Raw genomic sequence first — 15022 nt, forward strand, 5'->3', positions numbered from 1 at the left:
CGTTCTTTAGCGCCCTCACAGGTCGGGAGGAAGATTCATCACCAGAACTCATCTTTCCGTCACAAAGGTTTATCATCTATTTTTAATAATGCCTTCCGTATTCGGGGAACAATAATGATTTTGAAAGTTTGAAGTATGTTACAGATTAATTGTATTACAGTACTTATTTTTGTTTTGCAATACGGGTGCTCCCCCATTAAAAAAAAATAGCTCTATCAAATTACACTATCATTTTAGGTACTGTAATTTGGGAATGGTATACCTCTGTATGGCCCTACACTGCAGTTCTCATGAGTGTGTGCTTCTCTTTCAGAATGGACTCAATGCCTTACACCTGGCAGCCAAGGAAGGTCACATGGGCCTGGTCATTGAGTTACTGGAAAGAGGCTCGGCTGTCGATTCAGCCACCAAGGTAACATTTTACATTTGTATAGTTTTCATTTTACGTGTCCCCCAATAACAAGAACAGAGTTACAGGACATAGTACATAACTATTTTCTAAACTATAAATATTGTGTTTGTACAAATAGCATATATAGCGGTATACAATACTTACATGGAACTTTAACAGTAATGCTGCATGGATGGCACTTAATGTGATGCCACAAGTGCAGTAACTTGTGAAGAAAGGAATACCACAACAAATAAAGCAAACCATGCATAATAATAATACAAACAATTAAAAAATTAATTTAGAGGGTTAAAGGAGTGCAGTTAATTGTTGCTTATTAGATGACAAGATATTTCAGAACCTCAACATTTCACATTACTGCATTATGTTGATATTTTTCTGTCCTCAGTGTACCACAGTAAGTATCAGTGATCAAGGTACTTCATGAAATGTTTGTCTTCAGATGAATTACAATAAGATTGTTGAATGGTATAAGGCTATGAGCTACAATTTTAGAAACTTTTGAGTATTCGTATTTCCTGTACTATTAAATATATCGTGTCTGTTTCTAATAATTGAAGCCTTTGCTATTAAAACACAACCCAGGACACACCGTAGCATAATATGTTCTTTGAATAACAACCTTTTACCAACACCCTCTTAAAGCATCGGAAAACTTCTCGTCCTTAACTAGGAACCTACTACACCCCATTTCAGCTTTCTTGATGATCCATATCCAATTAAAACTAAATTACACACCCTGAGCTGAGGTCATAAAAAACAGAGTACCTGTAAATGCAAATAAATGTTTCTGAATATGGCCCCATATTTAATAACATATATAATACATGGGACCATTATCGGAACTATGCACAGTGAATTTCATTAACAAGTTACTGTAGAGCCAGGGAGCCTACTCTTAATGCACCTGATATTTCAAATGAAAATGATATTTTAATGAAGGAAGACAATCTTATAGAGTTAGGTGTTATAGATCTTTGTCGGTTTAGCTCTGCGTGTCTTTCTGTATTGAAAGACAAGGCTATTACAATTTGATTGAATGATGCAACATACTTTATTGAATCTGCTCCTTTGTTCTTAGGGCAGTTCTAAACAGCAATCAACAATATCCTGGCAAATCAGACAAGTGCTTTATAAAGAGTGAGTTTTACTAAAGCAAAACTACAGTATAACACCAGGAGGCAGCAACCGTTTGAAACTAGTTGAGTTCTCTAACTTTTAGTACATGTTCTGCTTGGTATAAATTTTACAGTAAAAGTCTGAATATTGGCAAATCTCAAGATTTACTGGTAAATGTCGACATTTACCAAGTGAAGCCGTAAATGTCCAAAATAAACAAAATAACGCTTTACTTTGGAAATTTACCTCTAAATCTCAAGAATATCCAAGTGCCTTTACTAATAAGCTTTCAGTAAATGTCTGATAAACAATATATTTATTCATAATTCTGGCCATTTACCACTTTACTTGCTAAATGTTGACAGTTACCAGTAAAACTAAAGCTTTATCAGATTCAGACTTTTATCATATAATAAACATGTTTACTGATCAAATGCTCCCCATGATAGAAAGGAAACACAGCCCTGCATATTGCATCATTGGCGGGTCAAGAAGAGGTCATCAAAACCCTGGTGAAGCAAGGGGCTGACATCAATGCACAGTCTCAGGTAAGAAGCAATGGGTGTTTTTTAGGGGGGGGGGGTTATCACAATAATCCAAGCTCTGCAAGTGTCATCACTTCTATGTCAGATGATTGTTGAAGCTGCTTAATAAAACTGTGATAAACCAGTCTGGCATATTTGGAGGTTAACGAACCGAATGTGTCAAACTTGTACCAAGTGACTTTTTAATTCTGAACCAGCTACACTGAAGGAAAACGCAGTATACATTCTTATTTAATCCATTACACAAATAATAATAATCTTTATTTTTATATAGTGCCTTTCATAGTAGACCACCATCACAAAGCGCTTTATACGATACGAGACTAAGGTGTGTGAACAATACTAGGTATGTTGAACAATACATCAGCTGCGGAGTGTTGTTACTGTAACAATGTCTGATCCAAAAGAATTTTATGGAGTACCACATGTATCCTCTAGGTGACTTGTTTCGCGAAATTGTATGCTCAGGTTAAGTGACTTGCTCAGGGTCACAAATGAGTCAGTGGCTGAGCTGAGTAGTTAGGGTTAGGGTTAGCTTGAACCTCCTGGATACAAGCCTGTTTCTTGAAGCCTGTTGGATGGACCTATGTTCGGACATAAGGAATTGGAACCTAAACTTGGAGGACCTATGTTCGGACAAAGAAATTGGTGTACTGGTGTGTCACACCACCACACACATATAGATATATATATATGTGTACAAATATTCATTAATATTTATTAATAACGGATATGCTATATAAGAATTTAATTAAGTGAAATTAAAAGTCACTCATACATATTTAATCATATTCAGTCTTTTTTAAATTTTGTATTTCACAATTATACAGATAAGAGCTGGTGTTTTAATTTGAGTCAGACTTTACTTGCATAAAACCAGAAAATATATTGATATAAGAGTAATATAAAAAAGATTCAGGAAATCTCTTTGGCATACAGATTACAGAACATTTTCCACGTTATCTCCGTCACAGAGTGTCATGAGAATGCTGAACCCCAGTGAGGATGTAATTGTTATACTGTGGCAATTATACTATTTTGTAGCTGCTACGCCACTGGATGAATTTCACCTCCAGAAATAAAGTTTTTATATTACGGATTCTTTTATATTTGGGGGAGCAGCACCAGTTCACAGACTATGGAGACAGTAATAGTAATTGACAATTGTATTTTGTTCAGATGCCAATAAAACAGTTCAAAGAGACACCCACTTCAAGAAAATATACAAAAATAATTGAATAATTAAAACTAAGCCCTAGCGCATACAATGACATTTCTAACCAAAACCTATTAATGTAATACGAGTCCCAGTCAAGTCTCTCTGCCGGTCGGCGATTGTCCACAATCTGGCAATCCACAGGGTGCTTCCAATTTCAGCAAGGAGTCGGGCATCTCGTTAAAACTAAAATAAAACCAACAGCAATAAAACAGCAGCGTTGTAATCTAATAGAGTTTAAAAAAAAAACAAAAAAAAACCCACAAGCGCAAGCAAGCTACGTTTAAAAACATAGTAAACTAATTCCCAAACTGTTAAAAATAATAAAATTGCACACTTAAGTTGTGAGATGGAGTGGCAGGTATACTCCAACTCCCTCTGACAGCTTCATGCAGCCTTGCTGCAACCCACGGTTTCCCTGCGTCTCGTCTGTCCATCTGTCCGTCCGCCATCCTGTGTGCACGTCTCAGCAGGTAGGAATGTCTGGTTTAAACCGGTCTCAATCGCTCCACGGTAACACCCCTATCAAGTTTCGTTGCTGCTATTTCTGCTGCTGCCGCTTGTATCTGTGTCAGTCGTTGCCCTCTCTAATGTTCCAGAGTGCGCTTTTTAAATGTTTCTATGATCTCTGTCACAAAACTAACCTTTTAAGTGATGACAAGATACAATAACTCACCCTCCAACACTTCAGTAAGATATTGAATCAGTCTTATTATATCACATCTGAACCTGAAATCTGCTGTAGGAATATTAGACAGTACTGTAGTAGACGCTACTGACCCAATCTACAGTTTATTGAAAAGGGCAGTGCAGTGATATAAAAACAGCAGTTAAACTACACTAAAACTGCACTTTAAATTCTTTATTCATCTTAAAGGTGCAGTGCCCTATATATATATTTTACATATTTTACATATTTAGAAGGAATGTTACCTCGCCCATGTTTAAAATATGAGTTGTATGTGGTTTCTTAATGCTATACTGTAAGTATACAAAAAAAAGCAACAGCATTTCAACAAAGAGGAAAAAGGAGTATCTACAAAAATGACCTGATTAGCTCACAATGTCTGGCGAAGCAGAGTGCATAATTCGACATGATTGTAGGTCACTGCAGGTTTGAATTGCAGCTACAGTTCTTATGCCGTGGTTAAAAATCTGCTGTAGTTGGCAGGGAATAACTTCACTTTCAACCCGGGGGTCAGGGGTTTGCTTAAAATTGATCTGTTTATTAATATATGAAATATTGATCTTTATGAACTCTCTGTGATTATTGACTATATTGATTGAACATAATGGCTGTCATCCGTTGTCTGAGCTAAAGACCTGGAGTGTGTTTTATATTATGTATTAATCTTCTTTTGAGATTAGGATAGCTCTTCCTAAAAGGATCACAGACTACACAATGCATCATAAAAAGCACTGTGCTAAATGTTTAGAAATAGATTTTTTCCTTAAGCTCTATGAGTCACCTTTCAGCTGATTTGAGGTGGTAAAAACAAATGCTTGTTGGAATGATTACAAAGCCCGTTTCAACTGAACACAGTTTTGCAGACTGTTGCTTTAAAGTGGCACATTCATTTCTCTCAACCTGTAGTTCCATTTGATCACTGATTTTGCTACTTCTGTACCAAGAGAATTACATTCTTTCATTTGTCAAGCACATTTCTCAGTGCAACAGCAAATCACTGACAATTGTTTTTGAAGGATAATAAACATGCCAATGGCAGTGACAAGAAAATAATCTCTTTGTCTAATACTTTTTCATAACTAGTTAAACACTAAAAATATTTTTCCAACTTGAACATTATAACTCAAGACAATAACAACATAATTGTAAGGGTTCTCTGCACATCATAGTGCAACACTGGGCTTTGTTGTTTTCACCTGCGTCCATCACACATCTGTTCTGCTGCCTCAGATTAAGGATAGCTAAAGATTCATCTTCCCTGCCGGTGTGGGTGGCAATCCTATGAGGACATTGGGAAAGGACATTGGTTGTTTTACGGCTGTTCTGGGATGTTTCAGTGTTATGTGGTGTGTTATTTTATTAGTTAGTTGTGTATTTTAAATGTTTTTAATTCTTCATTTGCTTTTATATGTCTTCTGTGTATTTTCATCAGCCATTTCTCTATCCTTATTTTTTCTTTTTCTTTCTTACAAGAAACATGTTTAATATAGTATTCATATCCTATTTGATGAATAGACAGTATTTTGTTGTCTTAGGAGAATCTACATCTGGACTAGCAAATATTACATGTGGTGTTCCGCAGGGCTCCATTCTTGGTCCCATGTTATTTTCTTTATACATGCTGCCACTCTGGGAGGTTATTCGTAAACATGGGATGAATTTCCACAGCTATGCAGATGACACACAGATTTATATATCTGTTAAACCAGGTAACACGACAACTATCAATGCACTTTTCAAATGCCTAGCCGATATTAGAAGCTGGATGTCTCAGAATTTCTTACAGTTAAATTCTGATAAGACATAAGTCTTCATTTTAGGCTCTAATCAACAGATGGACTCGACAAATGTTGATCTAGGTATTCTAAAGGATCTAAAGATGTAAAATCTGAAGTGAAAAACCTGGGGGTTATTTTTGATTCTGCACTTTCCTTTGAACCACATATAAACATCACTACAGTGTCATTCTATCATTTAAGAAACATTGCAAAAGTTATGTCATTCTGGTCCTTAGAGGATGCAAAGAAATTAGTACATGCTTTTATTTTTTCTAGGTTAGATTTTAAAATTCGATTACTAGTTTTTAAAGCACTGCATGGACTGTCTCCACAATATCTAAATGATATGCTAATTCCTTATCAGCCTGAACACACTCTGAGATCTGCAAATGCTGGCCTTTTATGTATTCCAAGGGTGAATGGTAAAAGGATGGGAGAGGCTGCTTTCTGTTTTAATGCCCCCACACTCTAAAACTCCTTACCCCCTTTTATCAGCGATTTACCTTCAATTGCAATCTTCAAATCTCGATTAAAATATAACTTGTTATTATAGCTTTTCCCTAACATTATTATGTTTTATTCTGAATTTAGTTACTTCAGTTTTTAATAATTGTATTCATTTCTTACTGTTTATTTTTGTATTGTTGTATTTTTTTCTGTATGTAAATCGCTTTGAATTTTATTGTACATGAATTGCACTATATAAATAAAGGTTTATTATTATTAATTATTATTATTATTATTATTATTATTTATTTTATAATCATAATCAAATTAATTACAACAACTATGTATTTCATTGGACGATTTATATATAAAATTATATTATTACCTATAATTATAATAATAATAATAATAATAATAATAATAATAATAATAATACTAATCATTGCAAGCCAAAGTTGAACACAGCTGAAACTATAGATAATGGTTGACACAGTTGGTCAGTGATTAATAAGAAAGCCAGGGCTGGTCATTCCTTCCTAAGATTTCCCAGGGGTCAAAAGCTGATATCTGGGAGGAACTACAGCATTGATGTTTTGCTGAAAAAAAAAAAAAAAGGATATTGTTTTAAAGATTAGGGGGTTGCACTGAACTAGCTCATCAGTAGTTAAACAGTACAGTACAAGAGCATGGATACAAACAATAGAGTATAATTACACAGTTATTTAAATCAGTGTTTCTGCAATTTCTGTCCAAATTTCACATGGGGGTCCACAAAACCACTAAAATCAAGTTAATTATGTTACTGTTCTCTCCAATTTGTAAATTAAACTAAAATCAATGATAATTATGTCCAATTAAGTATATTATATAATATATATATATATATATATATATATATATATATATATATATATATATAAATTGGGGAGAAAACCAGGATAAATATCATTGGCGATGACTAAAAAAAAAAAAATTCATATAGAGCAGTGAGAATTACCTATAAATAACAGATTATATTAAGTGTGAATAAATGTGAATGAATGTTATAATTTCATAGATTTTATTGTATAGTTCATTACATTGGTACAAATAATAGAGTGGTTAAATAAAACATTGAACCAAGCAAGGTATTATAATTTAAATCAACCTCCTCCACTAGAATTTCCAACTCCTCTTCTTGCAGTTTTTAAGGCTGCCTGCATTATGTGATGTCTTTGGGAGGCAGACAACTGCCCCTACAAGCTAAGGGCTCGTTTCAGACCACTATGTCATGTGTTTCATTTTTTGTAAAGTGATAATAGTACTTTTTTATTTTTTTTTAACCAAAGTAAAACAAAAAGTAATACTATTGTAGGATTATGGCGACAAGACATCTTTTTAACACTGTAGAAAATTGATTCCTAAAGTGTTGTTCATTTGCAAGGCAAATAAATCTCTTTCATGAAACATAGCAAGTACAAACTAAACTAAGAGCACTTAACAAAGGTGTCAAAATTGAGGTATAATTTTAGCACAATCAACTGGCCAGCTGAGCAAGGATCATGTGGCTGAGTTGGTGGGGAGTTCTGATGCATTGTGCAGTGAGGCTTGACCTTTTCATTGTTGTCATAAAAATGTCAACTTTTCCAGCAGCTTTCCGTATTGAACATGCAGTGATTTGTTCTTTTGAGAATGTTTATCTGAGTACGAACAGAAAAATAGCACAGGGGTTGTGCTATTCCTCATTTATATAAGGTGACTTGACTCTCAAAGTATCTTATGTTCCTCTTGGGAAATCAGTGTTTCTTGTTCAGAATACAAAGTGTGTTCCGGGAACAAGGTCGTCTTTTCATCCATCACCTTTGACACTGGTTTTATTTCATGCTACTGTTTTATGTGGTAAACACAGCCAAAGCAGACAGGATTGAAAGCTGGAATTCAGAATCCTATTAAAGTCCATGTCAGGCTCGGCATTATTATTACCAGCATTGATAACATAAGATTATTCATCAGAAAGGTCAGTACACCTTTTAACATTTTAGTACCAAGTGCAACTTCTATTGTATTGCTTCATAATGAAGGAATGTAGGCTACTTTGTCAAATTGAATAATAAACCACCAGTCTTCATTAGTTGTGTGTAGTTTGCCAATATTTATGCATTGTGTCTGGGATATGTGGGCAGGACCACTGAGAGCCATCATGGGCCACGGTTAAAGATTGGTATGTGCCCCCCGCTCCATCAATGAAAAAGTAAACTGGCACACACAGTACTACATTCATCCGATTTTGTAGTATACTCATCAGCCCAAGGAAGAGCATTATGACACATACTGTGTATTGCAATCGCCTGATGATCAAACCAAACAGCAGCTTCAGTGATCAAGACAATCGATGGAATGTTACTGTTAAAGCACAAAAGATTGCTATATTTATATATGTTTGTACAAGTACATACATCTTGCAGAGCGCATGTCTATAATGCTGTAGCTTCCTGCTGCTTTGAAATAAAATTGTGACTGAAGTTTGCATACATCTTAGGTTCTGTTGCAGTCACACAGTCGACAATGGGAACTTAACATTTAAAAAGCGAAAAAAGCCACAGTGGTAGTATCAGGTCCATTAACCATATTCATGCATGTTTTCTGCTCAAACAGCCACCCTTGTCCAAGACATATACTATTGTAAATAATTCAAACTTTTATACACGTATAACAACTTAGTTTAAAACATTGAAGTAATTGGTATGTTTTTTGTCAGTTTCGTTGTCCAGCTGAGGTCAGCAACACATACATAAAAAAATAAAATATGAGCATGCAACTTTTCGCAAAATGTAAAATCTAAACATTTCAGTAAAAAATTGATCTGTGAAAGTTGTTTAACAGTTACTTTTCAATGAACTTCATTCCTGACTTGTCTCTACTGATATAATAGTCACACACACACACACACACACACACACACACACACACACACACACATACGTTGCTGTTACACTTCCCATGCAAAATCATAAAAAAAAAGATCTAAGAATATTTTCAAGCACTGTATAACTCTTAATCTACGAAGTCATGTTGACGGACAGGTCATTGCAACAACAGAGGTGTTTGCTTGGCTTTACACAAACTTGGTATAACTGCAAACATGCTTATAAACCAGACAATGATACTTGCAGTCTTAGCAAAGTGGCTGTGGAAGATCTTTTCAACTGATACAGTATTTTGATAATGGGTTTGAACAAAACTGTCAACAACGCATAGAAGTTTCAATATCTAAATTAAAATGTGCAGCAGGATAGTTTTCTGTTTCTCAAAGTAGTTATGTTTAAGTTTTACAGTATTCAAACTTTTTTTAGGTAAGTGAATTTTTTTTTTTTTTTGTACAAACTCCACATGTGTAATAGTCATTCATTGAAAACTTACTTAACATCAAATAACTAAGAAATACATAAATAATAAATACATTTTAATGGTGTTGCTATACACTATTGTATTTATCCCGTACCAAAAGTAAACCACTCATCTCTGCTCTTAATTAACAACCAATATTAGTAAATATATTTGTATTTTAAGCAATATAACTGATCATTCTCTAATTGTGTTTGCCACCAGCTGAAGAAAGTACTTTATTTGTTTTACACAATAATTTTTTTCTAACTGCAGCACCACGTTGTTTTATAGATCTTAATAATAGAATAATTGATAATGTGGTATATATTGTGCAACTTTAGGTTTTTTTAAAGTTTTAAAATTCTGATTATCTTTAAAAACGATACATAAAAATTTCACTGCCTTTTTTCAGCTTTTCAGTGTAGTAAAATGTGAAATGCAAAAGTTCAAATCATTGCGTGAAAGGAAGTGTTTTGACAGCGCCTGCACTGACATTGCGTACACAATCATTAAACAACAGAGGCACATCGGTCGTGTGCAGTACTGGAGTTTTTTTTTTTTTTAAATGTTGTGGTGGGAATGCAAAGGGGCTTGTGCAGGGTCTACTTGTTTTAAAACATTTTATATATTTAAAAAAAAAAAAATATTCCCCCTTCACCAGGGCCCGCTTTGGGGCATTGGGCCGTGGGGGAAATGCCCCTGTCCTCCCGCCCTCTCGTGGGACAGATCCTGTAACAAATTAGTGATTTAGCTGTGTCTTAGATTAAGCCCAATTCACACTTGACACCTCAACAGTCTGCATTTTTAGAGATCTGCGTAGTAACACTGTTTCTGATATTCCTCAGGTTTCTGTCCCCGTGCAAAAGAGGCTTTGAAAAAGTCCTGTCAGTGTGATAAATTACAAAGCTTTGAACATACTTAGTATCTGAAGTGCTTTTATTTCTCTAGTCTTTACAATAAGATTAACCTTGTGGACTGCAGACAGCTGTGATTTAGCTACATAATGTATGTGAACAATAGCTCATCAGAGTCCTGTGTGCACTTGCAATTTAATTTTGGAACTTGACTGTAGTGCATGATAGAATTTATCATTTACCTTGTACTGTTAAATTTAGTAATGGCCATCACAGCTTCACTGTAAGCCTTGTAGGCCCCTCCCAAGTCAAGCTCCTGCTTGCGAGATCCCTTCTGTAAGGATACTGGTAGATAGTGAGGACTTCAGTCTCAAGTGATGCCAGTTCAGAATGCTTAATCATTTGATGCTACACTGTTTATAGAATAATTTAAATGTAACCAACATGTAATTATTTACTGGTTTGATTGTATGCTGAAGTTAATATTGCTTTTTAGTTACACTACCTATTTTCTGGTTGCAATGAATTCAGTTGGAAAGCCGCAGGTCTGTTTACAGAGAAACCTTGTGGTTTGTATACAAATAATGTTCATTTTTTAAATTCAAAGAAATTATTTTTAGGCACACTAGGACTTGAGGCCTCAGTATTTAATTACGTGCATTATTGTAGATAACACTCTTCACCTGGCACCCTTCACATAGAAAATATTGTTTTAACTGCCCAACAAATCTATTTCATTTGTATGCCTTTGCTGTGTTCACTTCATACTCAGAATGCCATACAAAACTTCTCCCTAAAGAACCATTCTAGTATAGCCGTTGGCACTTGTCACAATATGTAATGAAATAATTTGATCATTTCTCACTATCAAGCTGTATGGTTTAGTAGATCACTCTTGTAGCAGAAGAATCATTAGACATAAATGTGTTCATAACCTAAATGACTACTTAAACTTATTGTGTAAGAGGAACTACAATAAAATATAATTGTGAATTAAATACATCAATAAATCCATTGCCTGACATACTCTAGTGCAATCTGGACTCCCAGTTTCCATGGCAACTAGCTCCTAAATTGATGGCTCCTTCCCAGTGTATTGTTGGATGCTGGTGTGTCCTCCTGTGAGAAAAAAAAAAAAAAAAAGTACAAAAATTATGTAAAAAAAAACAGGCCAGACAGAAGAGCTAACAGAAGGAGACATGCAACATAACGTAATATTTTGATAAGGATAATATAAAGTAGATCCAGAAGGTTGAAGTTAATAACATTTGTGAGTTCAATCATATTATATTATTAGAATACTTTAGTATTTCACCATTGAATCCAGTACTTTGTTTAATTGATTTATTATCCTTTTAAACAGGGCCAGATTATTTTTCTTAGTTAGAAAATTCATTAATGGGAGTTGTAAAATAGATATAGCTGTTGTAGAATTACTAGGTTTATAACCAGTGATGTAGCAAAAAAGACCCAATGAAAGGAAACTAGAGCCATAGATTGTTTCCAGTGAGTGACTAGAGAAGAAAGGCGAGCTTGCCTAACCAAACAACAGCAAATGTGCAAACACTGTAGGAGCATACAAACACTAAACTGGCCGCTTTGATAATGTTACAGAAAAAGATATTAATGAATAATGTAGGGGGTGTATATTTGATTTGTTACTGAGATGGGTGGCTGGGTTCCAGGACTATATAGCTGCTGTTAAAGGACAGTATGTATCACACTATTTTAGATGACCACAAGTAATGAAAATTCTTGATAATTGTTTTCTTAATAAAGACAGCCCTGTGTGTGCCTGTATAAAGTATAGTGTCTCTTAAATTACATCCCCATTACCCTGTCCATATCCTGTCCATGTCTTAATTTAGCTGTAAGAATATGAAGGCCACATACAGTATAGGAAGAATATATTTTTTGTTATTAAAAAAGTGAGCTCTGAATCTTCATCAACCTTCAGTTACTATAGAACCAGTGTGCCCAATTCCAGTTCTCAAGGGCTACTGCATCCCAGGAACTACTGTAGAGCCTGAATGGAGGTTTAATTGGATTTGATTAAACAATTTTAAACACGGCTGGAACAAAGACCTGGGGCTTGATTTTCCACAGTGGACAAATTGGCCACTTATGAGGTATGGAGTGAGCCCATAGTGGAAAATGCAGGTTCTGAACTTGAAGGACCAACAATGGCTAGAGAAGGCTGTGCTTTTAATATTGTTTCAGGCTACCTGAAATTATATATTTTTTAAATGTTTATTTGTGAATGCCCTGAAGCTGTGTGGTACAACAGTGCAGGTACACATCTTCATCTGTGGTTTGTTTTGATTACAGAATGGCTTCACTCCCTTGTACATGGCAGCCCAGGAGAACCATATAAATGTTGTGAGGTACCTGCTGGAAAATGGATCAAACCAGAGCACTGCCACAGAGGTATTATATGACATGCATGACAGCACTTACATCTACACTATTGTTGTTCTACTTAAAATAGTTTTAATATTTAAAACAATTAAAATTTAACAATGTGTAAAATAAATAATACACTATTATTATAAGGTTTATATAATATATTCTATATATATATATATATATATATATATTATCTATAATATATATATATATATATATATATATATACACACACACACAGTGCCTATGGTAAGTATTCACCCCCCTTGGACTTTTTCAGTTTGTTGTGTTACAACCTGAAATATTGACGCATTTAAGTGGGATTATTTTCCTTTGATTTACACAACCTACTCCACACTTTGAAGAGGAAAGATAATTTTTATTGTGAAACAAATAAAACAGTTAATGAAAAATAAAAAAAAAACTAAAATGTCTCGGTTAGATAAGTATTCACCCCACTGAGTCAATACTTGGTAGAACCACCTTTGGCAGCAATTACAGCTGTGAGTCTTTTAGGGTAAGTCTCTACCAGGTTTGCACATCTGGATCGTGTAATATTCGCCTATTCTCTTGGCAAAATTGTTCAAGCTCTGTCAAATTGGATGGGGATCAATGGTGGACAGAAATCTTGCCACAGATTCTCAATCGGATTCAAGTCCGGGCTTTGACTGGGCCACTCTAGGATATTCACTTTCTTGTTTTTAAGCTACTCCAGTGTCGCTTTGGCTGGGTGTTTGAGGTCATTGTCCTGCTGAAAGGTGAATCTTTGTCCCAGTCTTAGGTCTTTTGCAGACTGAAGCAGGTTTTCCTCAAGGATTTGCCTGTAACTCAGCTCCATCCATTTTGCCCTCTACCATGACAAGCTTCCCAGTCTCTGCCAAGCATCCCCATAGCATGATGCTGCCACCACCATGCTTCACAGTAGGGATGGTGTTACCTGGGTGATGTGCTGTGTTGGGTTTGCGCTTTGCATTTAGGCCAAATAGTTCAATTTTTGTTTAATCCGACCATAGAATCTTTTGCCACATCTTTTCAGAGTCTCCCACATGCATTTTTGCATATTCCAAGCGGGATTTTACATGGGCATTTTTCAGAAATGTCTTCCTTGTTGCCACTCTTCCATACAGGCCAGATTTGTGGAGTACCTCAGCTATTGTTGACACATGGACAGTTTCGCTGTAGGTCTTTCAGAGTTGTCATTGGCCTCTTGGCGGCTTCTCTGACTAATGCCCTTCTTACCCGGCTGCTCAGTTTGGGAGGATGGCCTGCTCTAAGCAGATTCTGGGTGGTGCAGTATACCTTCCACTTCTTAATGATTGACTTGACTCTTCTCCAAGGGATATTCAATGCCTTTGAAATCTTTTTATACCTCTCCCCTGATCTGTGCCTTTCCACAACTTTCAAATTCCATTACCATTAAACTCTATGGGACAGGATTGGTTCCTGGGAAAGTGTTGTTAAAGACCGAAAGTTGTCAAGGTTTATCAGGGTTGCTAATAACTGTCATCTATTGTGTGTGTGTGTGTGTGTGTGTGTGTGTATATATATATATATATATATATATATATATATATATATATATATATATATATATATATATATATATATATATATATATATATATATATATATATGCACGTTTCCGTTTAGGTTATTTGTCTTAAATTTGCTAGTCTCCACATTAAAAAAATAAATGTTTTAGGTAAACAGACAACAACTGTGCTTTAGATACAGCTGAACTAATTTGTATAATTGGTTGTTTAGAGACTGTTTGCCGGTTTTCAGTAATGCAACAGGTACTGTAGGTGTCCTAATGTTACACTTGTGCCTATTATTGTTTAACATCTTAGTTGAGTAAATTAGCAGGTTTTTGCCAATGTGATTAACATTATATTCAATGAGTTATTACAAATACCTCTAGCACAAATTATAATTTGTTGTCACAGTTCATAAAAAAAAAAAAAAATAAATAATGTTGTTATCTACAACACCCACCCCCATCCGATATGCCTACTGGGCCATTGACAGTTCACACATATTTTGAGCATTTGTGATTTTTAAGTGACTACCAATAGTTTCAAATGGCCAATTTCCCCTGTTTGTTATATAGGTTAACAAGACTCCAGATTTTACTATATAACAAAAATCTATATATATATATGAACAGTGAGTGAAGCATGTTTGGGATTGA

At 35.0% G+C, this 15022-nt stretch overlaps 1 protein-coding gene across 12 annotated transcripts in view; it reads left to right on the forward strand.

The window, feature by feature from the left end:
- LOC121322510 (ankyrin-2-like) overlaps positions 1-15022 on the forward strand; it is a 227241-nt gene that overhangs the window by 128728 nt on the left and 83491 nt on the right. For all 12 annotated transcript variants that reach the window (XM_041262655.1, XM_041262663.1, XM_041262631.1 and 9 more), the window contains 3 exons: positions 314-412; positions 1981-2079; positions 12754-12852. In XM_041262655.1, the coding sequence (XP_041118589.1) occupies positions 314-412; positions 1981-2079; positions 12754-12852 (297 nt within the window). The remainder of the gene's footprint in view (positions 1-313; positions 413-1980; positions 2080-12753; positions 12853-15022) is intronic.

This window comes from Polyodon spathula, chromosome 1 (genome assembly GCF_017654505.1).
Source record: "Polyodon spathula isolate WHYD16114869_AA chromosome 1, ASM1765450v1, whole genome shotgun sequence".
Classification (NCBI taxonomy): Eukaryota; Metazoa; Chordata; class Actinopteri; order Acipenseriformes; family Polyodontidae; genus Polyodon; species Polyodon spathula.